The following is a 26,914-nucleotide window of genomic DNA, read 5'->3' as shown; positions in this document are numbered from 1 at the left end:
GACGTTGAAAAATCTACACCCAACCATCATTTCCACCATGCCAGCAGAAGGAGTGCACTTCAGTGGCAAGAAAGCTTTGAAGTTTTTGCCGCCCTAACCACTGCTTTTACATATCTCTCCCTGAATGATGCAGCTGTTAGGGTTTATAGAAGGCACCCTTAAGCTGTGAATATTGGCCAATGGTCATATCCTAAGCAGGATACAACCCTTAAAGCTTAGGCTACTGACACTGTAATCTAATGATGACTGTGAAGGCTGCCAGCCTAGCCAGATAGAATTGTGCAGATAATTCTATCATTTGTAAATATGAATGTTGAATTACAGACTTGTTTTTTTAATGAAAGAATATGCTGAACTTAAAACAATGTACCAACATTGCCCTCTGCTGTAAAGAAAGCTAAGTCAAGCATTTCTTGTCTGTCCTTTGAAGATGAAATTATTTCATGTGTGTCCCATTGAAGTTAGAATTTGGAGTCGATGAGTCTGGAGTGAAGCATCCTGCCTATTGTTTTAACAAGTAATAATTACTAGAATTTACATGTGGAATGTGCTACTGATGTAGTTTCCTGCAGGTGCAAGACAACAAGAATGTAGTATCTGTCAGCCTGGGAACCCCAGGAAAAGTGTGAAATGATGCAATGGGAGTCAGGACTGAAAATAGCAATTTAAACAGAGAGAATCAGAAGGCATTAAGCATTTTTGTCTTGACTATTCAACTCACAGCACTGTCTTGCTCATATGTAAGTAATCTTAGACTTGCGTTTTCTTTTAGAAATAGCTAGGAATTAGAAAGATTAGACTGTGTTTTTCTGTGATGCCAGAACTGTACTACTGATTTATTTTAAGTATTTCTGTGTGATCTCTGAACTCTTGACTAGCACTGTGTAGTAGAAAGTATTGTCTTGTGGTTTTATTTATTTATTATTATTAAATATTTTAAAACCTTTCAACTGTGGCTGTTTTCTGTAGAGATAATTTAAGCTCTAGAGTACATTGCATATTTATAGTTTACTGTCCAAGTCACTCTAAATAAGCCTTGACTGTTTAGTCACAACTACCAATTGGATAATAATATTGCACACTAATAATTGGACACACTTTTAAGGGCATCTGAGTAGCTGATAAGTATTAGTGAATGGTGGCAAGTGGAACTACCGTATAGTCTGGAAGAAAGGTGCACAGCTGCAGAAACTGTGCCAGCCTTCCCCAGGAGTGTCTGTGTGGTTGTATAAACTCTTCTCAAAGTGCATGTGTGTGTGTGTGTGTGTGTGTGTGTGTGTGTGTGTGTGTGTGTGTCGGCTACTTGGGCAGGGACACAAAGCACTGGTTGGACACAGAGGGTGCTGGAGGTTTTAGCTTGTCCACTAAGCTTATAGCTGTGCCAGTGGGGAGTCTTACTGGGGACCTGGAGAGCAAGGGAGTGACCAGCCTCGGACTGTGATCTCTGTGTGCTCTTAAGGGAAACTGCACTTTACTGTGTGTATTTATTATCCTTCCCTCGTATATGAGATGCCCTTTCTGGCGTTAGTGGTGAGGATCGAGGCTCCTTGATTGCTGGGCCAGTGCACGGGTGTCATATATTAATTGTTTGGCAGTAGTGGGATATCCACATTACATATTAATTAGTTGGCAAATACTAACTGGCTTGTAGTGGTGTGGGTAGAGTGAATTCCTGTAGCTTGTGTACAGTGAGCTTTGAAGGTGTTTTGTACTCTAAAACAGCCACGCAGTGAATATTCAGAGTTCAGATCACAATTGCTTTATTTCTTTTGTTAGCTTAGTTAGTCAGGGTGAACAGGCAGCATGTCAGCATAGGAGAATGGAAAGTTGACAAGGAGCCAGCTGGCAGAGATGCGCCATGCTAGGTGACTGGTGCATGAAAACCTGACTAAGGCAGACCTGATTGCAGACTTGGTTACAGCTGCATCAGAAAACAGTAACCAGGAGGATGATCAGACTGGCAGTGGTGATGTAATACCCTCGGGGAATGGACAGCTCAACCTTGCTGCAGTGGACTTAAAAATCCAGCTGGAGCTAGAGAGACTTGAGTAGGAGGCCAGGTGTGTGGAATTCGAAGCAGCTGAGAGAATGAGGTGTCTAGAGAGTGAGGAGAATGAGAAACTGCTACGCCTAGAAGCCGAGGAAAAAGAGAGGCAGAGGCAGCATGAGAAGGAGATGCTGACTCTTCACCAGAGTCATGGAGGTAATGGGGAAGGGAGTAACTGGACCCCAGAAGCACAAAAGGTCAGTAAATTTCTTCCACAGTTTAAAGAGGGGGATAATTTTGATAGTTTCATTCATATGTTTGAGAGGGTATGTAAACAGTATGAAGTTGACCAAGGGCTCTGGGCACGGTTCCTGACCCCCTTACTCCATGGTAAAGCTGTAACTGTATTATCTAAAATGTCTGACGTTGCATGTTTTGATTATACTGCTGTAAAAATTGTCTATTAGAGTTTTTTAAGCGAACACCTGAAACGTATAGGAAAAAGTTTCATGAGCATAGACGCAAGGCAGATGAAAGTGTGCGTGAATATGTTGCTGAATTGAGCAGTTATTTCCATAGGTGGATGAGTGGATGTCAGGTCACCACTTTTGAAGGGCTGGCAGACCTTTTGGTGAGGGAACAAGCCTTTAGCACTTTGCCGGAGGACATGAGGATCTGGTTAGCTGATAGACAATGTGCTACTTCATAGGAGTTGGGGAAGGAGGGAGAATTATACTTGGCAAGCAGGGCAGCCTTGCACAGGAAGGGGACCGCCAGTACTGCTCATGGGTCTAAAGAAACCCATGGTGGGCAGCACAGACTGCCCCAACAGAATCTGCCAGTAGCAGGGGAAGCCACTAGTCCAGGTACACAACTAGGAGCTAGGGTTAAATGTTTTGAATGCAATCAATGGGGCCATGTAGCATGCAGATGTCCACGGAGGCAATGTGGGGAACAAAAGATGAGGAAGCCAGTAAGCGGGAAAGACAAAATGCCAGTAGTAGGTTGTCTTGGTACAACAAGGTTACCAAACTACCACCAGAGGCTATAGCCTATTGTACTGAATGGCAAAGAGGCCAGAGAGACACAGCCTCAGATATAACCATTGTAAAGCCTGCAATGGTTAAAGAGGAGCACTACTTGCCTGGGCAGTCTACTCCAGTCAGGGCATTAGGAGGGATCCCATTCCAAATACCTTTTGCTAGGGTTCACCTTGACTGGGAGGGTGGAAAAAGAAATCAGCAAGTAGGTGTGTTTGAGGATATACCTGCAGATGTCCTGATAGGGAATGATTTTAAAAGTGCAGTACCCTGTGCTTGTGCAGTTACACGCAATCAGGCTTGGAGACAAGCAGGTAAGTCTGGTAGCCTGGGGGAGACTCAGACAGACTGAATACTTGAAGCCAGGACTGGTGAGGTGGTTACTTCAGGGAGGGAGCTAGTCTGTAGCAGTGAGCCTGAAGGTGAGCCACAGCTGCTTGTGGGTACTTATGGTCCCTTGGATAGAGTGACTGCAAAGGTAAAGGTGAGTAGTAGTACCCAGGCTGACAGTGAGGCACCACTGTCAGAGGATGCCAGACTTCCTGTGGAAGGGGAGCTGGGAAGGGTTTCAAGGAGAGAGTTGAGACAGGCCTCAGCTCTAAGACCCTACATTGCAAGGCCTGAGGCAGGTAGCTAGGGAGGCACCTGATTCTCAAGGAAGGGGTGAATCTGTATACTGGGACAAAGGATTACTATACAGAGAGTGAACCCCTGAGGGAGGGCAAGAAGGTGAGAGAGTACAGCAGTTGGCAGTGCCTAGAGCCTACCATCTGGCACTTCTAGCCATAGCCCATGATATTCCCTTTGCAGGTCATATGGGCATAAAATGTACAAAGAGGCATATTATGCAGGACTTCTACTGGCCTGGAATTTCCAGAGATGTAACAGGGTACTACTGCAGGACCTGTGAGCAGTGCCAAAAGGTAGGCAAGGCAGGAGACAAGGTGAGAGCTCCTTTGATGCTTTTGCCTGTGATTGAGGAGCCATTTCACAGGGTAGCTATGGATATTGTGGGTCCTCTGAGTACCCCAAGTTCCACAGGAAAAATGTATATTCTAGTGGTAGTGGATTATGCTACATGATACCCTGAGGCGGTGGCTTTGTCCTCCATTGAGGCAGAGTAGGTGGCAAATGCTTTGTTAGAGATTTTCAGCAGGGTAGGTTTCCCAAAAGAAATACTGACTGACAGAGGTGCCAATTTCATGTCGGACCTGCTGGCTTGTCTGTGGGAGTCCTGTGGGATGAAGCACATGAAGACCACCCCCTACCATCCCCAGACTAATGGTCTTGTTGAGAGGTTAAACTCTACAATCAAGTCCATGCTATGGGCATTTGCAGATCAGTTTAAGAGGGAGTGGGACAAATATTTGCCCCATCTGTTGTTTGCTTACAGAGAGGTTTCCCAGGAATCAACAGGTTTTTCACCCTTTGAGTTGCTGTATGGGTATAGGGTGAGGGGACCTCTAGATTTAATTTGAGCTGAGTGGGAAGGTGAGTGCGAGTCTCACAAGGAGTCTGTTGTGGCATACGTCCTAAACCTCAGGGCAAGGCTCAGGGAACTCATGGGTTTGGCCCTGGAAAACCTGGCAGAAGCCCAACAACAGAAAAAGGTGTGGTATGGCAGAAATGCTCGCGCTAGAGAGTATGTTGTGGGGCAGCAGGTAATGGTTCTCATTCCTGTCAGACACAACAAACTGCAAGCAGCTTGGGCGGGTCCCTACAAGGTGGTAAGAAAGTTAAGTGATGTTAACTACATGGTGGAAATGCTAGGCAGACGGCAGGGGCACAAACTGTACCATGTTAACATGATGAAACCTTACCATGATAGGGAGGCCCTTCTGCTGAGCATTTGCAGTGGACTGCAGGAGGAGTCTGAGGGAGATCTGGGGATGGATCTTCTCAGTGAGGCTCGGGCTGACACCTCAGTGGAAGGGGTAGCAATGTCCCAGTAAATATCTCCTACCCAGGTTCTAGAAATCTGAGTAGTGTTGCAGGAATTTGGGGACATGTTCACTGGGAAACCAGGGTGCACCCACCTGGGGCAGCACCAGGTGGATACAGGACCCCAAAGGCCTATTAGGCAGGCCTCTTATAGAGTGCATGACAGAGTCCAACAGACTCTGAGGGAGGAGAAACAAGAGATGTTGAAAAGTACAGTTGTGTACCTACCATAAATGTAGATGTTCGAGTCTATTCACTGTTGCAGTCATTAATCTTGGGTTATCCTGCTGGCAGGCTACCCTCAGTCGGCCAGAATTCCAAAGTCTAGGTCCGGCGTCGGTTGCTGTCGCCTCTTCCCAGACGTCAGTGTGCCACGGGTATAAAAGATGCAGCTGACGCCATTTTCTTCAGTTTTTCTTGCCCCAGATGTCAGGTGCCCCCAAACTGGAAGGCTGAAAAATATGCCAATAAAATTGCATGCACAAAAATAACATTTCCCTCATCTACAAGCAAGTACACCAAACAGGTTGTATAGGATAGAGAAGTGCAGATAAATCCCAGCGAAGAAAAGGGGGATGGTGGGAGGGTAACCTGGACTGCAACAGTGAATACACTCGAACATCAACATTTATGGTAGGTACACAACTGTACTATGTTCATCGTGTTTCATTGTTGCAGTCATTACTCTTGGGTTGAATCCCAAAGCTGAGGAAGGGTGGCTGGGCTAAATAAGATTAGGAGAGGCTATGAGGCCCAGCAGAACTGCAGTGGCAAAGCCTGCTCTGGACTTAGAGTAAAGAGGTAAGTGGTAGTGCTTTGTGAAAGTGTGCACTGAACTCCAAGTTGCAGCCTCTAAGATACCTTTGGTTGGTACTCCTCTGAGGAAGGCTGCTGAGGTGGCTGCTGCTCTGGTGGAATGAGGCCTAATGCCCTTAGGCACTGTTTTGCCATGCTGAAAATAGCAGAAATGGATGCAATGGCCTATCCATTTAGAAATAATCTGTTTTGAGATAGCCTTTCCTTGTGATCTTGCAGCATATGACACTAAAAGTTGCTCAGTCTTTCTGAAAGCTTTAGTTCTGTCCAAGTAGAAGCGTAACTGCATGTTCAAAGAATGCAGAATTTTCTAACCCTTGTTCTGTGGATTTGGATAAAAGGTAGGCAAGTGAATGGTTTGGTTTGAGGGCCACACTGGACACCAACTTAGGCATAAATGTAGGGTTTGTCCTCAGAGAAACCCTGTCTGGATGAAAAATGATAAAAGGTTCCACAGCCATGAGTGCTTGTAACTCCGAGACTCGTCTTGCAGAGGTTATTGCTAGGAGCAGAGCGGTTTTCCAGAATAAGAATTTTATATCTGTTGTTGACGCTGGCTCGAAAGGAGGCAGTGAGAGTTTTTCCAAAACATAATTGAGGTCCCAGGCCGGAACTGGTGCTCTCCTTGGAGACCTAATGTTTTTGGCCCCTCTGAGGTACTGCCTTATTAAAGGATGAGAAAAGATAGGTGGTTCTGTATTGTAATGGGCTGAAATGGCAGAGGCATGAATCTTAATTGATGAGAATGAAAGGCCTTTGTTCAGCATCTCAGTTAGGTATTGTAAAATCTGGGGGATATTTGGTACACACGTGTCAATGCCTTGTTCCTGGTTCCAAGCACAGAATCTCTTCCATTTTTCTGCATAAGATTTTCTGGTACTGGGCCTTCTGGTCTCCAAGATAACATCCATAACAGCTTTTGAAAGAGAAGTGTTCTGAATGGCTACATTATCCGCCATGCTGCCAGATTTAAGGTCCTGAGTTGGCTGTGCAGGATCTGATTGTTTGGTTGGGTCAGCAAGTAAGAAGTTTGAGGCAATATCCATGCTGGACCTTGAGACAAGCTCTTTAGGATTGGGTACCAGTGCTGGTGTGGCCAGTCTGGTGCAATCAGTATCATTTCTGGCTTCTCTTGTCTGACCTTTAGGAGTACCCTGGGAAGGAAAGGCAGTGGAGGAAAGGCATATACTGTCAGATTTTTCCAGCGGAAGGATAGGGCGTCCACTTTCCATGCTTGCTTGTGATAAATCCTTGTGCAAAATCTCTGTAATTGGCAGTTGTGAGGGGAGGCAAATAGATCTATGTCTGGGCATCCCAATTTCCTTGTTATCATGCTGAAGACTTGTGGAGCCAGTTTCCATTCGTGGGGATCCATGAGGTTTCTGCTTAGTTCGTCTGCCAGAGTATTTGTTTTTCCTGGCAGGAATTGTGCTTGCAGGTGAACTTGAAAAGCTAATGCTGTGTCCCATAAGGTCATTGCTTGTCTGCAGAGGGGGTAGGAATGTGTACCTCCCTGTTTGTTTATGTACCACATGACCATAGTATTGTCTATCTTTATCAGCAGCTGTCCTGGATGAAGCAGGTCCTTGAAAGCTGTCAGGGCATTTTGAACACCTAGCATCTATTTTTGATTGATGTGAAGATGCATCTGATTTGCAGGCCATGTGCCCTGAATACATTTTCCTGCCATATGGGCCCCCCAGGCATAATCTGATGCATCCGTTTGTCAGTGTCAGTCTGGCTGTGGGTAAACTGAATGGTAGACCCTTGTTGTGGTGAGAGGCTTCTGCCCACCATCGAAACTCCTGTTGCAGGCAGGGAATGAGTGCAATGACTGTCTCCAGGCTGTGGCAATGCTGAGTCCAAACACTTTTTAGATACCATTGTAGTTTCCTCATATGCAGTCTGGCATACGGAATTAGTAGAATGCAGGATGCCATGAAACCCAAGGCATGCAGGATTTTCCTTGCAGATAAGTGGGTTTTTGTTGCCAAATCCTTGAAGTAAGAAGTCAGTTGTTTTTGTTTGTCTGGCATGAGATAAGCCATCTGGGCAGTTGTATTTAAGCTTGCACCCAGGAATATTACCTCTTGAGAGGGCACTAGTTTTGATTTCTTTTCGTTTACTGTGTACCCTAGGCCAAATTAGTAATCTTTTTACAAATGCCAGATGCTTTAGAAGAATGTCTTTGTTCTCTGCTTGAATTAGGCAGTTGTCCAAGTAGGGATATATTTGAATTCCTCTTTGTCTGCAAAATGCAATTACTGGTGCCAGGCATTTTGTGAAGACCCTGGGCGCAGTAGATAAGCCAAAGGGCAGTGCAGAGAATTGGTAATGCATTGAGCCAGCTATGAATCTGAGGTATCTTCTGCAAGATTGTCTGATTGGGACATGCAGGTATGCCTCTTTTAGGTCCAAAGTTACAAGCCAAGCCTTCTTGCCCAGCATGGGCAATAGCTGCTGTAGAGTCAACATCTTGAATTCTGGAACTTCCAGAAACGTATTTAGTATAGACAGGTCCAGTATTGGTCTCCAGGTTTTGTCCTTTCTGGGTACTAGGAAAAGTCTGGAGTAAAATCCTTGCCCCTGCTCTTGTTGTGGTACTTGCTGAATGGCCCTCATATCCATGAGGGCTGTAATTTGTTTTTGTGCCTCTGCCCATTGATTGTGTGGCAGGTCTGGCATACCTTTTGACCTTGGTAGAGTGTGAAAATGGAACCTGTAGCCTTGGGACACTATGTTCAGGACCCATTTGTCTTGGGTAACCATTTGCCAATTTGATGAAAAAAGTGCTAGTTTTCCCCTTAAGGGGGCTGCCAAAAGAAAACTGCTTGGATCTGGTAGAGGAAAGTCATTGGGACTGTTTCCTGTTAGGTTGTGTTTTGTCTTCTCCACTTTTGGAGGTAGGAGCGCTCCATTGTTTAGGCCTGTATGAGCCTTGGGGCTGAGATCTGCCTCTGGGACACCTGTACCTGCCTCTTTGTGGTCTGTCTGGCACTGGAAAGGACCAATTTTTAGAAGGCCAGTTCCTGCTAAACCTGGGTGGCTGTACCTGTAAGAAATCCTTGACTGTCTGCATGGATTTTGCTTTATCCTCCATTTTTTTCAACACCTCTTCTGCTTTAGTACCAAACAAAGTATCATGCTGTAATGGTGCATCTAATAATTTTGCTTTAACATGATCAGGCAGATTCAGTTCCTTTAAACAAGCATGCCTTCTAATAACAGAACCTGTAACAGCGGCCCTGCAAGAGGCCTCCAGTGAATCATAACCACATTGCAAAGTATGCTTTCCCACTTGTTCAGCTGCATGCAATAAATCCTGCAATTCCTTGTTCTCTGAACATTCAGTATGTCAACAATTTCTGTTTAAGCAGAGACATTAAATATTGCTGATATTTAAGCATATGAAACGGACACTTTAAAGCACTTACAGCCAAGGTAGCAGAAGTGTAGACTTTTTCCCCCCATCTGTCTAGAGCCCAGGAATCCCTATCAGAGGGGACAGGGTTTTTTGCAGTGATAGCTTTAACCCCTTTGGGACCCTGAGATATAGTTTCTGGGTCAGCAGCGGGGTTTTTATAAAGGAATTTATGAGAATCCGGGACCCTGTAGTATCTGTCTGGCTTAGCAGGTGCAGGGAGTAAAGAGTCAGGGGACAGGCCGGACTCTGAAAATACATCATCTACAATGTCTAGAACAGGTGGAATTGCGAAGGGTCTGTGCTGAGGAAGTAGCAGAAAGTCCCTGAGCCTTTTCTTAGATTCAGAATAATCTTGGCTCTCCCAGTGGAAATGCTCCCTCATGGTATGTAGGGTTTCCCTAAAAGAATAATCCTCAGGAGAAGAGGCTGAAGTAATGGATTCTTCAGCATCAGAATCCTCATAGGGAAGCATGGAATAATCCTGTTCAGAAGAGGAATCAGAGGAAATAGAAACCTGTTCAGAAGAATCATACTCTGTCTTTTGCCTAGGCCTCTTATCAGGAGGGGGATGGGAGCCCCTAATCAAAGTAATTAGGTCTTCGGCCATTTTGAGCATCTGTTTATAGGCATGGAAGTCTGAGTAGGAGAATGCTGTACTTGTTTCTTTGTCTTTAGAGCTGCTTTAGTCTTTGAAGCTGAAAATGGCTTACTATATAGTTGAGTAGGTCTGAAGACACCCTCAGAAGCCGATGCCTGCTCAGTGGCTCCGGACCCATCTGAGGGAATGATTTCCGAGTGTCCAATACCTTGAGTATCCAGAGGCCCAGTCGGCTCCACGTGGGCGTCGGAAGCGGCCTGTGGCTCTGAGGTAGCGGGCACCAGGGGCTGCGAAAGCACCTCACGGAGAACCGGCGACTGGCCTAGCAGAGGCCTCATCATCTGTTTTGGACCTCGGATGCCTATCCTTTTCCTTGCGTTTTTTGTAAACTGCGGTTGTCGGCTGTTCCGACGGCATTATATAATTAAATCTTCGGCCAAAGTAATGAAATGCAAAATCGAACCGACGCTTAATAATGCATTGGATAAATCTAGCACAAAACCGACAGCTAGCAATGTTGTGATCAGGCCCTAGGCAAGGAAAACAGTAAGAGTGAAAGTCCTTATGAGGTATTTGCTTCCCACAAGAAATACAATTATTAACTTTTTCGGACATCGGTCTGGAGCAAGAAAAAAGTTTCCCCAATGGGGTAATTAGCTTTAATGAAGACTTCGGATCTGAAATTCGGATTTGAAAATCTCAGGAGTCGGCCGACCGGCACTTGCAAACTGCTTTTGCTTTGGGCACCGCGCGGCAAGAAAGATTGAAGAAAATGGCGTCGGCTGCATCTTTTATACCCCTGGCGCACTGACGTCAGGGAAAAGGCGACAGCAACCGACGCCGGACCTAGACTTTGGAATTCTGGCCGACTGAGTGTAGCCTGCCAGCAGGATAACCCAAGAGTAATGACTGCAACAGTGAAACAAGATGAACATCTAGGGGTGATTCAAGAGTCCAACATTCCCTGGGCCTCCCCAATGGTGCTGGTGCCAAAGAAGGATGGCAGCACCAGGTTCTGTGTGGACTACAGGAAATTAAATAGTCACACAGAGTCAGATGCTTACCCCATGCCTAGGGCAGATGAGGCCCTATAGCAGCTGGGTGGGGCTAAGTGTCTTACAACCACTGATCTTACCAAGGGTTACTGGCAGGTGCCCTTGGACTCCGAGTGCTAGACAGAAGTCAGCCTTTGTGACGCCTTTTGACTTGTATGAGTTCACAAAGATGCCCCTTTGGGATGAAGAATGCCCCAGCGACTTTCCAGAGGCTGGTAGATCGTATCCTAGCAGGAGCAGGAGGGTTTGCCCTTGCTTACATAGATGATATTGCCATCTACAGGAATTCCTGGCCAGAGCACCTTCAGCATGTCAGGGAGGTGCTGGGTACAATACAAAGGGCAGGGTTGACCATTAAGCCGAGCAAATGTCAGATGGGTATGACAGAGGTCTCCTACCTATGACATAGTGTGGGGAGTGGTAAGATAAGGCCAGAACCTGCCAAACTGGAAGCCATTCAGGCATGGCCTGCACCTGTTACTAAAAAGCAGGTGAGGGCATTTTTAGGGACAGCAGGGTACTACAGAAAGTTTGTCCCCAGTTATAGTACCATAGCTGCTCCCCTAACAGACCTGACAAGGAAGAACAGGCCAGAGAAGGTAGTGTGGACCCCAGCATGTGAGAAGGCATTCCAGAAGCTTAAAGAAGATTTAGGAGGACCCTCTGTGTTAGCCAGTCCAAATTACAGCAAAGAATTTGTTGTGCAGGTGGATGCTTCGAACCATGGGGCGGGGGCTGTACTTAGCCAGATTTCTTCAGAGGGAGAAGAGCACCCAGTGGTTTATCTCAGTCGTAGGCTACAACCCAGGGAGGAATGCTATGTAGCTGTAGAAAAGGAATGTCTAGCCATAGTGTGGGCATTGCAAAAATTCAGCCTTATCTGTATAGAAGAAAATTCACTGTTATGACAGATCACAACCCCCTAACATGGTTAAACAGAGCCACCCAGCAAAATGCCAAGTTGCTATGATGGAGCCTGGGGTTGCAAGCATATATGTCAGTGCGGCACCGCAGTGGGACTAGCAATGCCAATGCAGATGAGATCTCAAGACAGGGAATGGGGTAGGTATACTCAGATAGAACTGAGTCTCTCAAGCAGCATTTATCAAGGGTCACTTGAAAAATAAGCTTGAGTTCTCTGGGGGGGGGGGGGGGGGCTGCCAGCCTAGCCAGATAGAATTGTGCAGACAATTCTATCATTTGTAAATATGAATGTTGAATTACAGACTTGTTTTCTTAAATGAAAGAATATGCTGTGAAATGTTGAACTTAAAACAATGTAGCAACATTGCCCTCTGCTGTAAAGAAAGCTAAGTCAAGCATTTCTTGTCTGTCCTTTGAAGTTAAAATTAGTTCATGTGTGTCCCTTTGAAGTTATAATTTGGAGTCGATGAGTCTGGAGTGAAGCATCCTGCCTATTGTTTTAACTTAAGGAATAATTACTAGAGTTTACATGTGGAATGTCTTTTATTGATGTAGTTTCCTGCAGGTGCAAGATAACAAGAATGTAGTATCTGTCAACCTGGGAACCCCAGGAAAAGTGTGAAACGATGTAATGGGAATCAGGACTGAAAATAGCAATTTAAACAGAGAGAATCAGAAGGCATTAAGCATTTTATCTTGCCTATCCAACTCATAGCACTGTCTTGCTCACATGTAAGTTATCTTAGACTTGTGTTTTCCTTTAGAAATAGCTAGGAATTAGAAAGATTAGACTGTGCTTTTCTGTGATGTCAGAACTGTACGACTGATTTATTTTAAGTATTTCTGTGTGATCTCTGAACTCTTGACTAGCTCTGTGTAGTAGAAAGTATTGTCTTGTGGTTTTAATTATTTATTATTAAATATTTTAAAATCTTTCAACTGTGGCTGTTTTGTGTAGAGACAATTTAAGCTCTATAGAGTACATTGCATATTTATAGAGTTTACCGTCCATGTCACTCTAAATAAGCCTTGACAATTGGATAATAATATTGCACAGTAATAACTGGACACCCTTTTAAGGGCCTTTGAGTGGCTGATAAGTATTAGTGGGTGGTGGCAAGTGGAACTATTGTACAGTCTGGGAGAAAGGGGCACAGCTGGAGAAACTGTGCCAGCCTTCCCCTGGAGTGTCTGTGTGGTTGTATAAACCCTTCTCAAAGTGTGTGTGTGTGTGTGTGTGTGTGTGTGTGAGCTACTTGGCCAGGGACATGAAGCACTAGTTGGACAGAGAGGGTGCTAGAGGTTTTAGCTTGCCCACTAACCTGAGATCTGGACCCTATAGCTGTGCCAGTGGAGATTCTTATTGGGGACCTGGAGAGCAAAGGAGAGACCAGCCCCAGACTGACTGCGATCTCTGTGTGCTCTTAATGGAAATTGCACTTTACTGTATTTGTTATCCTTCCCTCATATACGAGACGTCCTCTCTGGTGTTAGTGGTGAGGATTGAGGCTCCTTGATTGCTGGGCCAGGGCAAGGGCGTCACAATGACCACTGACCATTTGCACAGACAGCTCAAGTGAAGGCATTTAGAGATAACAGTCATCGTAAGTTACAGTAATACAACCATGACAAAGTATAGTATGTGGTATAGTATGTGGTAAAGAACTATTTATGGCAAATAATCATGATAAAGAGCAGTCATAAAACATAAATGAGTGATACAATATAAAGAATGTGTATATAATGTGCTGGTTACATAAGCATGCATGCCTCTCCCATGCCTACCACAAGACACAAGTGAGCACCTTCCTTGAAGTTAAAAAAAGAAATGCAGATCTGACAATAACATTACTAAATTTTACTAGTAACATATTAGCATATACCTTTTTGTATTATTTTTGCTTCCAAGTCTGTTTTGCTATCAAGCATCTCCTCAAACAGATACTCCTGTTTTTGCATGTGGGAGGCATCATTCAGACAGTTGCGAGTGTGTTTTGTGCTCTTGCAGCATCCTGGCAAGAATATTATCCTTTTGGCCTAACACCACACCCCTGCTAGCGATGTGAATGGTGCTGGCCTAACCCCACACCCCTGCTGGTAAAGTGAGTGGTGCTGGCCTAACCCCAAACTCCTGCTGGTGAAGTGACTGGGGCTGGCCTAACCCCACACCCCTGCTGACGATGTGACCGAGGCTGGCCTAACCCCACACCCCTGCTGATTATGTGACTAGGGCTGGCCTAACCCCACACTCCTGCTGGCAATGTAATTGGGGCTGGCCTAACTCCACACCCCTGCTGGCAATGTGACTGGGTCTAGCCTAACTCTATACCCCTGCTGGCAATGTGACCAGGGCTGGCCTAACCCCATACCCCTGCAGACAATGTACCTGTTCCAGGCCTAACCCCACACCCTTGCTCGCCTAAACTCACATCCCTGCTGATGATGTTCCTGGTGCTGGCCTAACCCCAAATTCCTGTTGGTGAAGTGACTGGTGCTAGCCTAACCCCACACCCCTGCTAACAATGTTCCTGGTGCTGGCCTAACCCCACACCACTGCTGGTGATGTTCCTGGTGCTGGCCTAACCCCACACCCCTGCTGGTGATGTTCCTGGTGCTGGCCTAACCCCACACCCCTGCTGGCGATGGTGCTGGCCTAACCCCAAACTCCTTCTGGTGAAGTAACTGAGGCTGGCCTAACCCCACACCCCTGCCGACGATGTGACTGTGGCTGGCCTAACCCCACACCCCTGCTAACGATGTTCCTGGTGCTGACCTAACCCCACACGCCTGCTGGTAATGTTCCTGGTGTTGGCCTAACCCCATATCCCTGCTGTCGATGTCAGTGGTGCTGGCCTAACCCCACATCCCTGCTGTCAATGTCAGTGGTGCTGGCCTAACCCCAAACTCCTGCTGGTGAAGTGACTGGGGCTGGCCTTACCCCACACCCCTGCTGACAATGTGACTGGGGCTGGCCTAACCCCACACCCCTGCTGGCAATGTGACTGGGGCTGGCCTAACCCCACACCCCTGCTGGCAATGTGACTGGGGCTGGCCTAACCCCACACCCCTGCTGGCGATGTTCCTGGTGCTGGCCTAACCCCACACCCCTGCTGGCAATGTTCCTGGTGCTGGCCTAACCCCATACCCCTGCAGACAATGTCAGTGGCCTAACCCACCTGCTGGCCTAACCGCACATCCCTGCTGTCAATGTCAGTGGTGCTGGCCTAACCCCAAATTCCTGTTGGTGAAGTGACTGGTGCTAGCCTAACCCCACACCCCTGCTGGCAATGTTCCTGGTGCTGGCCTAACCCCACAACCCTGCTGGCAATGTGACTGGGGCTGGCCTAACCCCACAGCCCTGCTGGCAATGTGACTGGGGCTGGCCTAACCCCACAGCCCTGCTGGCAATGTGACTGGGGCTGGCCTAACCCCACACCCCTGCTGGCAATGTGACTGGGGCTGGCCTAACCCCACACCCCTGCTGGCAATGTGACTGGGGCTAGCCTAACCCCACACCCCTGCTGGCAATATGACTAGGGCTGGCCTAACCCCATACCCCTGCTGACGATGTTCCTGGTGGTAGCCTAACCTCACACCCCTGCTGGCAATGTTCCTGGTGCTGGCCTAACCCCACACCCCTGCTGGCGATGTGACTAGTGCTGGCCTAACCCCACACCCCTGCTGGCGATGTGACTGGTGCTGGCCTAACCCCACACCCTTGCTGGCGATGTGAGTGGAGCTGGTCTAACCCCACACCTCTGCTGGCAATGTGAGTGGTGCTGGGCTAACCCCACACCCTTGCTGGCGATGTGACTTGTACTGGCCTAACCCCACACCCTTGCTGGCAATGTGAGTGATGCTGCCCCAACTCTACAGCCTTGCTGACAAGGCGTTTGGTGCTGGCTTAACCCCATACCTCTTCTGGTGAAGACAGTGGGTGCATCACTGCAAAAGCTGCCCATGTAAAACTGTCCACACATATGAGCTCCCCCACAAATGCCAACAGGGACTACCACTGCTGGCTTGGGTGGTCTTGCCACTCATGCTGACACCTGCTCCCCACATTATGATATGCCTTCACTTTCAGAAGAAGCCCTTTTATTAGAGTAGTAACAGGAATGGATGGCAACAACCATCGCACCCACAATGAAAAAAATGAGAGAGCTCATCATCCCCTTCCTGTGCCGTCAAAATCCCAATCTACTAGCCAAACTTGGTCACATGAGATCCCTCTATGTCACTGACACATATACAAGTGTATACTTGCCCACCATACATGGATTCGAAGCAACTGAGACTGACATAGGAGACACCCATCTACAGACATCCATAGCAGGACAGAACAAGGACACTCCTGACCCATCGAGCACCTCTTGTAAACAAAATGGTACAGTAAGAAAGCTTCTGTTATAATTAAATAACCAAATAGTACAGTAAAAAGGAATCTGCTGCAGCTAACAAGAGACTCTCTTTAATGGGTCTTTATTTCGAATAAATCCCAAGTAGTCCCCACAAGGGAGGAAGGAACTTAAGACTAGCACAAACACAGATCTTGAATCCACATCATTCTTCCTCTCAGACTGCACAGGCTATGGTAACAATGTAACTGGGGCTGGCCTAACCCACACCCCTGCTAGCAATGTAACTGGGGCTGGCCTAACCCCACACCCCAGCCTAAAGGTTACTGCAACAGTGGGAATAATGAACATAGTACAACTGTGTACGTTGCACCTACCATAACAATAAATGTTCAAATTCCTCACTGAAGCATTAGCTGCACACCCCCCAACTCTCTTGTGTACAGCTGTAGTTCAGATATAAAGTAGAGCTTTTGCGTTTCTGCTTTATCTATGGATACATTTATTGTTATTTGTTCAGGATTGTTGGACTTCTCCCTCTCTTAATGGATAAAAGTCCTACTTCACAGTGACTGTTTATTTCACTCTTTGGGGTCAGCCCATCAGCTGTCAGTGTGAAGGAGTGAGATGGAGCTCCAGCTTTAGCAAACTGACCGGTTGTTGTGTCTTGGGCAAGATACAATCCATACAACCTAAAGTGCATTGCAGCAGTGAGGAATTCTAACATCCGCTCTTATGGGTAAGTGCAATTTACATACCTGCAGCTTCTTGCAGACTGTATAGAGAGTCTAAAACTTGAAAAATGGCAAATGTGTTTTGAAATTCTCTATATTGTGACATTAATCTGGTGATGTGCCAGAGTAGAGGTAAAGCTCATTATACCTGAATTTGGTGTACAATCCTCCCTATGCCCACATGGGCTTTCTGTAGGTACCCTGTAATCTTGTATCATCTATTCTCATGCAGGTGGTGGATTAGTGTGCAGTTGTGTAAGTGCGTGTGTGTGTGTGTGTGTGTGTGTGTGTGTGTGTGTGTGTGTGTGTGTGTGTGTGTGTGTGTGTGTGTGTGTGTGTGTGTGTGCGTGTGTGTGTGTGTGTGTGTGTGATATGGAAGTAAAGTCCAGCAGTCTACCTCCATTCATTACTTGCCAGGTAAACAGTATGGGCAGTACTGGTGATAATTCAGTGTTCCCCCAAATGGGACAGATTAATTTGAGCACAAAAAGGGAAATGGGCTAGGCTTAAAATGGCCCCTAACGGCTGCTAGACGTGCTTAACCTATGAACCTGTGTGAAGACATTTTCAGATCTAAATGCTTTTCTTTGGTAAATATTGTTACAGCTGTGAGACCAACAGGTGAACAAATGATGCCATCTTATGCATTGCATGCACAATGCTGCCACTGATGCCTGCCATCTAAGATGCACGGTTTTGCAGATTAACGTTGTTCTGAAATACTGTAAACAAATATTCCATGCGTAATTTGCACAGATGCCATAATATTACAAAACACCAGTATTCCTCGTCATAAAGCAATGGGAAGCACTCAAACAGGTGAACAATCGTCCCACTGACATTTTAAATCCGTCTTGTACAACTACAAAACCCATAATGGTTTGTTTAGATGCAACATTAGCAATTTTTGGCAAATAAAATACCAGTTTTCTTTCTTAAATCTGCAGTATAAAATCAGCTTCTGCAGGCAGACCTTTGATACTAACACCAATGTGTAGCCCCCTGTTTACTTAAGAGCTTTTTTTCCTAACTCATATCATCACATCACTTATCAGATATTGCAGATCATATTAGACATGTTTTCTGTAGATGACTTTGCAGAAAAGCTCTCAGGAAACAAGTGGTTTTCTGGCTTACAAAACATCAGGAAACAAGGGCATTAATTAATCTCTTGCTGCTCAGGATTGAACGAGATATAGAAGACAGGGATGGTACCTTCCTTGCAAAAAAAAACAAAAAAAAAAAAACTTCTTTGGTTTGCAAAAAAAGGCTGGTAGGTAGGTTAGTGTGTGTGTTTGTGTGTGTGTCTTTCTCCCCAACAAGGGTTAGTTATTGGCTTCAACAACAGAAATCCAGGATACACCCAAGACGACAAATTTCTCTCCTTTTCTTTTGCCTCCTCCTCTAAAAGAAGAGACTAGCATCCAGCTGCAAAATTCTTCCACGGGCTGCACACTGAACATCTGGCAGAAAGGCCACTAAGTGAACCCAAGTCACAAGCAGTAGAGACAGAAAGCCAACAGGCTGATAAAGGAAAAGTACAGTTTTGTACCTACCATAAATGTAGATGTTCGAAGATCCACATTGCTGCAGTCCTGACTATTGGGTAGTCCGCTGTCCCAGTCGGCCCGAATACCAAAGTATAAGGCTGACGTCGGTCAGAGGCGCATTAGACTGATGTCAGGACGTCAGAGTACAAATGCGCATGACCGACGTCATTTCCTCAGTCTTTTCTTGCCCCAGATGTCAGAAGACCCTAAAAAGATAAGGCCAAACCAAAAAACAACAACACACCAAACACCCCTGTACCAAATATATATACAATATATACAAAGTAAGAAAGGTACAACAATTCCACCCACACAACCACCCCTAAACACAGAGGGGAAGGAGGGAGGGAAAATTGGACTGCAGCAATGTGGATCTTCGAACATCTACATTTATGGTAGGTACAAAACTGTACTATGTTCTTCATCTCACATTGCTGCAGTCCTGACTATTGGGTAGAATCCCAAAGCAGAGGTAAGGGAGGATGGCAAATCACAAAGAAGCAGGAGCTGACAACATGCCCTGTAAAATAGCAGTGGCAAAACCAGCCCTAGATTTAGAGTAGAGAGGAAGGTGGTAATGCTTAGAGAATGTATGCACTGAACTCCAAGTAGCTGCCTCTAAAATATCCTTAGTTGCCACCCCCCTTAGAAATGCTGTAGAAGTGGCAGTAGCCCTAGTGGAATGAGGTCTAATCCCAGCTGGAATCTCTTTGCCATGATGGGAGTAACAGAAAGCAATGCAAAACCCAATCCACTTAGAAATAGTTTGTTTTGACACAGGCTTGCCCTGAGAACACAAAGCAAAAGAAACAAACAACTGCTGAGACTGCCTGAAATCCTTAGTCCTGCTTAAATAATAACGCAACTGCCTGTGTACATCTAAAGTATGCAAAATCTTTTCTCCCTTATTTTGTGGATCTGCATAAAAAGTAGGCAAATGAATAGTCTGGTTTAAAGCCACACTAGAAACCACTTTAGGCATAAAGGAAGGATTAGTAATGTTAAGATACCCTATCCTTATGGAAAATCAAGAAAGGCTCAACTGCCATAAGGGCCTGCAATTCAGATACCCTTCTTGCAGAGGTAATGGCCAACAAAAATGCAGTCTTCCATGACAAATATTTCAATTCAGCAGTAGCTGCAGGCTCAAAAGGTTGTAGAGTGAGTTTCTCCAACACAAAATTGAGGTCCCAAGCAGGAGTAGGAGCTCTCGTGGGGTCTTATATTCTTTGCCCCTCTAAGAAATTGCTTGAACAAAGGATGAGAAAACAATGGTGGGTCACAATCATAGTGAGCTGAAATTGCTGCAGCATGAATCTTAATGGAAGAGAAAGACAAACCTTTGTCCAATAACTCAGTAAGATATTGAAGAGCCACACTCAAATTTGGCTCAGAAACATCCAAATCCTTTGCTGCACACCAAAATAAAAATCTCTTCCATTTTCTGCGTACACTTTCCTTGTACTAGGTCGTCTGGCTTCCATAATCACATTCAAAACTTGTTGAGGAAGCTGAGACCTGCTATGGTTCAAAACAGAATATGCCAGGCTGTTAGATGAAGAGAGTGAAGCTTGACATTGAGTAGATGCCCGTCCTTCTGAGACAATAGGTGTGGAATCAAAGGTAAGGGCCAAGGAGGCTTCCTTACCAGACTCCTCAATAATGGGTACCAATGCTGACGAGGCCAATCTGGAGCTATTAAAATCATCCTTGGCTTGTCCTGTCTGACCTTCAGGAGTACCTTTGGGAGGAGAGGCAGAGGTGGAAAGGCATACACATGAAGATTTTTCCAACTGAAAGAAAGAGCATCCACTTTCCAGGCTGTGTGATGAAACCTTTTCGTGCAAAACTTTGGCAGCTGGTGGTTTAGTGGAGAAGCGAACAGATCTATGTCTGGAGTTCCCCAGGACACTGTCAATGTCTGAAATACATGAAGATCCAGTTTCCACTCGTGGGGATCCATGATTTGCCTGCTTAACACATCTGCTAAGGAGTTCTGTGCTCCTGGCAGAAACCTTGCTTGAAGATTCAGTTGCAAACCGAGAGCAGTCTCCCACAAAATCATTGCTTGCCTGCATAGAGGATAAGAATGTGTTCCCCCTTGCTTGTTGATGTACCACATGACAGTTGTGTTGTCTGTCAGAATCAACACCTGTCCTGGAAGAAGTAAATCCTTGAAGGCCATTAATGCAAACTGGACTGCCAACATCTCCTTCATGTTGATATGTAGATGCTGTAGTTTGGCAGGCCACTTGTCTTGTATCCACTTTCCATTCAGATGAGCTCCCCAAGCTGTGTCTGAGGCATCTGTTGTTAAAATCTGACTCGCCTCTGGCCGGGTCACAGAGAGTCCCTTGTTTAGGTGACATTCCTGAGCCCACCACAAAAATTCCTTTTGAATGCAAGGTATTATTGGAACGACAGTGTCCAAATCCTGGCAGTGCTGTGTCCATAAATTTTTGAGATACCATTGCAGCTTCCTCATATGCAGTTTGGCATTGGGAAGCACCAGAATACAAGATGCCATGAACCCTAAGGCTTGAAGGACTGTCCTTGCAGTCAGCCCGGACTGATGAGATAGTTGATGGAAGTAAAGAGAAAGATTCTTTTGTTTGTCCGGGGTTAAAAGGCCATCTGGGTTGCTGTATTCAGTCTCACACCCAGAAAGCACATGTCTTGAGAGGGTACTAGACTGGACTTTATTTCGTTCACAGAATACCCTAGGCATCTTAGCACTGCTATCACATATTCCAAATGCTGAAGAAGCACATCCCTTTCTTGAGCCAGAATCAGGCAGTCGTCCAAATAAGGATAGATTTGTATTCCTTTTAGCCTGAAGAAAGCTATCACTGGAGCCAGAACTTTGTGAATACTCTGGGCAGTAGATAAGCCAAAGGGCAATGCAGAGAACTGATAATGAAAATTTCCAGCTCGAAAGCAGATACTTCCTGCAAACCAGTCTGATAGGAACATGAAGGTAAGCTTCCTTGAGATCCAGAGTTACCATCCAGTGATCTTTGCCCAGCAGAGGTAAAAGCTGTTGTAACGTCAACATTTTGAACTTGGGAATGTCCAGATAAGTGTTGAGGATAGATAAATCCAAAATTGGTCTCCACGTGTTCCCCTTTTTTGGTACTAGGAACAGGCGTGAATAAAATCCTAGGCCCCTTTCTGGCACAGGAACCGGTTGAATGGCCCCTATTTGGAGCAACAGAGAAATTTGTTTGTGCGCCTCTTTTCTTTGTTGAGGAGGAATGTCTGGTATGCCTTTGAAAGGAGGCAAGGTATGGAAATAAAACCTGTAACCGTGGTAAATGATATCCAATACCCATCTGTCCTGGGTAATTAAACTCCAGTTTTCTCTGAAAAGTGCCAACCTTCCTCCCAAAGGTGCTGCCAGACGAGTAGAATCTGGCAGCTGAAAAGGCAGGTCATTGGGTCTGCTTTAAAGGACTGACCCCTGCCCTCACCAGAAGACTGAGCAGGTGAACTCCTGTTCTAGGCCTAAAGAACCCTGAGCTCTGCCCCTACCACGTCTAGACCTACCCCTAGACTGGGAATCATAAGCAGGATATGTCCACCCCTTAGTAGGCCAATTTCTACTAAACTTCGGAGGCTGAACCTGCAAAAAATCTTTAACAGTCTGCATAGACTTAGCCTTGTCTTCCATTTTCTTTAGAACTGCTTCCACAGGCGAACCAAACAACACATCAGATTGTAAAGGAGCATCTAAAATCCTTGTCTTAACATGCTCAGCCAAATTCTGATCCCTCAGCCAGGCGTGCCTGCGAAGAACAGAACCCGTAGCAGCCACCCTCGAAGAGGCCTGTACAGCATCAAAACCACATTGCAAAGAATGCTTACCCACCTGTTCAGAAACATGAACCAATTCCTGCAACTCTTTACACTCAATACCTTCCGCCAGAGCATCTACCTTAGACTTTAATTGTGAAAGGAGATAATTTTGGTATTTCAACATGTGAAACTGGCAATTCAAAGCCCTCATGGCTAAAGTGGAAGAAGTATACACTTTCTTTCCCCATCTATCCAAAGCCCTTGCCTCTTTGTCTGGAGGAACAGGATTTTTAACAACAGAAGCTTTAACACCTTTAGGCCCCTGAGAAACAGTTTCTGGGTCTGCCCTAGGACTCTTAAAAAGATACTTATGAGCTTCAGGCACCCTATAATATCTATCCGGTTTAACTGGAGCAGGGGGCAAAGAATCAGGATTCAGAGAAGCCTCTGCAAAAACATCTTCCACCACATTCAGAACAGGAGGAATAGCTAAAGGCCTATGCTGAGGTAGAAATAAAAATTCTCTAAGCCTTTTCCTGGAATCAGAGAAATCCTGACCTTCCCATTTAAAATGCTCCCGCATAGAATGAAGAGTCTCTGAAAAAGAAAAATCGTCAGGAGGAGAAGCAGAAGGAGTAGAATCATCTACATCAGAATCAGAGTAAGGAGAATACTCCTGCAAGTCTTCAGTCAAGACTCAGAAGCATCCGAATACTGTTCAAAACTTCCAAGCTCAGGTTCCACCCTAGGCCTCTTATCAGGAGGGGGCATAGAACCTCTAATCATTGTAATCAAATCTTCTGCCATCTTAAGCATATGCTTCTTAGGTACAGACCCTGAAGAACTAGGGGTAACACCTGAAACAAAACCTGGCCTTCCCCTGGGAGAAGCCTTGGAAACAGCAGGGGAGGGCCTAACCACCTTAGGAAGGGAGGGAAGAACAGCTACCTGAGAAGCCCCTTCCGCCTGGCCTACCTCCTGAGAGGTCACATCTTGCAGCAATAAAGTCTCTCCCTGGGATTCCAAAGATATTTCTGGCTGAACCACTGGCTCCACCGAGCCCTCTAAAGAACCGACGTCCGGTTCTTCCAGCCTAGGCTTAGCTGTTTTGTCCTTGCGCTTTTTTGACGAAGCGGGCGTCGGAGCATCCGACGGCATTTTATAATTACACCGCTTCCCAAAAACTAACCTGGCACAATCTAATCTTCTCTTAATAGTGCGTTTGTTAAATCTAGCACAAGAGCGACAGCCAACAACGTCGTGCTCAGGCCCTAAGCAAGGTATACACAAGGTATGGTAATCCCTATGAGGTATCTGTTTCCCACAAGAAATACAGTTATTCACTTTTTCTGACATCCGGTAAAATACTGAGGCAAGAAAAAACCAAAATATTCCCCAACGGGGTACTTAGCCAACTTGGATTCGGTCTGAAACTCCGACTTCGGAAAATCTCAGAACGCCAACCTGCACTCGCAAAACTGCTTCTGCATCGGACCACGCGGCAAAAAAGACTGAGGAAATGACGTCGGTCATGCGCATCTGTACTCTGACGTCCTGACGTCAGTCTAATGCGCCTCTGACCGACGTCAGCCTTATACTTTGGTATTCGGGCCGACTGGGACAGCGGACTACCCAATAGTCAGGACTGCAGCAATGTGAGATGAAGAACATCTACTGCACCTTCATTAAAATCTTCCCCATTCAACAAAGCTGAACCTCAGTCAGTTTATTTTAAGGTATGGAGAACAGGGTAGCCTCAAAGGATGCACCGATGAAGAATGGTTATTTCCACTCTCAAAGACAACCACAATTACGTACTTATTTGGAATGAAGCTGCACACTCTTTTAAGTGGTGTGATAACAGTGTAGTTAGTGGGTTCTTTTTGAAATTATGAGGATCACAAGCTGACACCTGGAACAGCATAAAAGAAATTAAGTGAAAATGCAAAGGGATGCCATGTTTGAGGTTGTGGCATCTTGGGAGTATCTCCACTCCAAGGTACACAGCTCAGAGACAAGGAATAACAGGATTCCAGATGACACAGTAACCAATGTCAAAAGGTGAAGGAGTAAAAATACTTGAGAGGTAAAAAAGCAAGTTTCTGCAATCAGTATTGTTGTGTGAACTTCAAAGTGTTACAACTCAAGGGACAGTCTTGGACTTCTGAAAGGCAGCCATAGCTAGCATTCTTTAATGATAGGCCTTATACATATTTGGTAAAAATGCATTTCAAACTGACTCAACAACCACTTTTTGCTAGCATTTCTAACACAACTACTTGTTCACTGTTAAAGCGTAAGAACATGTTATGACCTTTCTCCTTATTTCAAAGTGTTAATTCAGCTCCAAACTACACCTACTACCGGCATAAATGTCCACATCAATAGCAATACACACACAGCACTGTCTCAGTAGTACAACAGACCATTTATGGCCCAGTATCACGGCCCTTTCAAAGACATTTTCTCTGTAAACAACAACTCCTTCACTGAGAAGGGGCATGGCCACTGTCAGTTCAAGCAAAAAAGGAGGAGTTTGTAAATAACCACTCCTTCACTGAGGGGGGGCATGGCTACTGTCAGTTCAAAGCAAAAAAGGAGAAGTTTGTAAACAACCACTCCTTCACTGAGGAGGGGTTTGGCCAGTGTCCGTTCAAAGCAAAAAAGGAGGAGTTTGGGCTGTTACAGTTCCACAGCTTCAGTGACCATCCCCAGCAGATAACTAATACCACCCATAGCTGCTTTCATCAGAGTCTCCTTCTTCCAAACATGACTTGAGACATTCTCATCCAGGATTTACTATATAACATGTGTAAGTGGCAGCAACAAACTATCTGGTAATCTGCATAAAAGTTTTAAAAACTTTTAAGAAAAGCCGTTACCAACTGCATACATTACCATCGATTGTACAGCAGTATGGCCATTACGGTTGTGGGAGGAAGGCTTGATAGATCCAAGTCTACATGTTTTGTTCCTGCAGGGACTTTGCTCACACAAAGAAGCTCATTTAAAAGCATGTTCATGACTGGAACAGTCAGGCTAAGGAAAGAAAGAAAAACAAAATTTCTAAATCATGAGGCACTAAACATTAAGAATTCTACATTTTATAATCAAAAGTGCAAACACCTGAGCAAAACATTTCAACAAGTATAATTTGAAATAGCACATTTTGTTCACAATGTAAATTAAATAGATAAATATAATTAGAATTCAAAAGAAAAAAAATGCAATATGGTACTGTGTTTTAAAAGGCGGATTCTAACATCCAACTATTAAAACAACTATTGCACAGAGATCTTGCGATGCTTCAACAGGGTGATTCTTTCCATTTGGTATATATTTTTATAGCTAAACGGAGTTAATATGTGAAGTATGTTTGATGGTTGTGCTAGGAGTTTAACTCCGTGTGCCTGTATTTTGTAGAAAGTGTCTAAAACTTTGTGTGCTTGTATTTTGTAGAGAGTTTCTAAAAAATGAAAGAAGACATGGTACCTGAAGAAGAAATGTGAAGTGTAACTGGCTGCATGGATGCATCCTTGCCAGAGTAAGGGGAAACAGAAAAGAAAGGCTGTAATGAGACTTTGGTTGAAAGATATGGGAATTGCTCTAGATGAGGTTATGCATTAGTTAAGACAACTTTCCACTATGATGGTAAGATATGCAGGGCAAATAGGGGGCACGGAGTAAAATGATTCTGAATACCTAAGGGAGCAAGACACTGCCATCTTGTGTACATTACAGGAAACACACCATATCTGACAAACACGAGACATATGGGCTAATGGATTACACACAGCAACGATTGGCTTCAGTGGAGGATAAAGTCATACATTTCAGTTTTTTGTTAAGTGGTGGGAGATAAATAATGTTCTGGCTGCTTGGAGTTCAAAAAACAAAGCAAAACAAAACACAAGATTAAAAAAAAAAAAACTAAATTTACTGTACTCACCAAGACGTTGTTAAAGGAAATGTCCACCTTCACCTACAGTTTAACTAAACTGTTAGGTTTCTTTTCTCTCTAGAGTATGGTTCCAGTATTCTTTAGATACTGGAAACTTGTTTATATTTTATAATCTTTCATTTTCTTGTCTTGGAATCAAAGAAAAGGGAAGCCCCCACACCTTTTTTAGGCTTACCTTTTTAAAGAAATTTGTCATTGCCTGCATAATATACCACAGACAGACAAACCTGTAGAGTTTCCTGTCAGGTACTGCCCACAATCTTACATAGGCAATTTCTCTGCCGACATCAGTAGGTCAGCAACTGTCCTATTAAGAAGGCAGTGTGCTAAATATGTGTTCTTCTCTCTCTCTCATGGGGGAAACACACACACACATACACACATACATATTTTTGTGCGCACGCGCACACACACACACACACACACACATATATATATATATATATATATATATATATATATATATATATACACACACACACACATATATATATATATATATACATACATATATATATACACACACACACACATATATATATATATATATATATATATATATATATATATATATATATATATATATATATATATATATACATACATATATGCACAAACCCAGCCACTGGGGATGCACAAGCCTGTGCATTTCTTTGTGCCGGTCCCAAGCCTGGATAAATGGGGAGGGTTGCGTCAGGAAGGGCATCCGGCGTAAAACCTCTGCCAAATTA

General features: G+C 44.9%; 1 protein-coding gene across 1 annotated transcript in view; it reads right to left on the bottom strand.

Annotated features, from left to right (window-relative positions):
• Positions 1-26,914, bottom strand: part of LOC122797631 (integrator complex subunit 8-like) — a 165,956-nt gene that overhangs the window by 83,183 nt on the left and 55,859 nt on the right. The window contains exon 4 of the mRNA XM_044066175.1: positions 25,121-25,261. Within this exon, the coding sequence (XP_043922110.1) occupies positions 25,121-25,261 (141 nt within the window). The remainder of the gene's footprint in view (positions 1-25,120; positions 25,262-26,914) is intronic.

The sequence above is a fragment of the Protopterus annectens genome, chromosome 3.part1 (assembly GCF_019279795.1).
Source record: "Protopterus annectens isolate FY-2018-M chromosome 3.part1, PAN1.0, whole genome shotgun sequence".
NCBI classification, from domain to species: Eukaryota; Metazoa; Chordata; order Ceratodontiformes; family Protopteridae; genus Protopterus; species Protopterus annectens.
The sequence above is the reverse complement of the archived record's forward strand: the minus strand, read 5'-3'. Positions and strand labels throughout refer to the sequence as shown.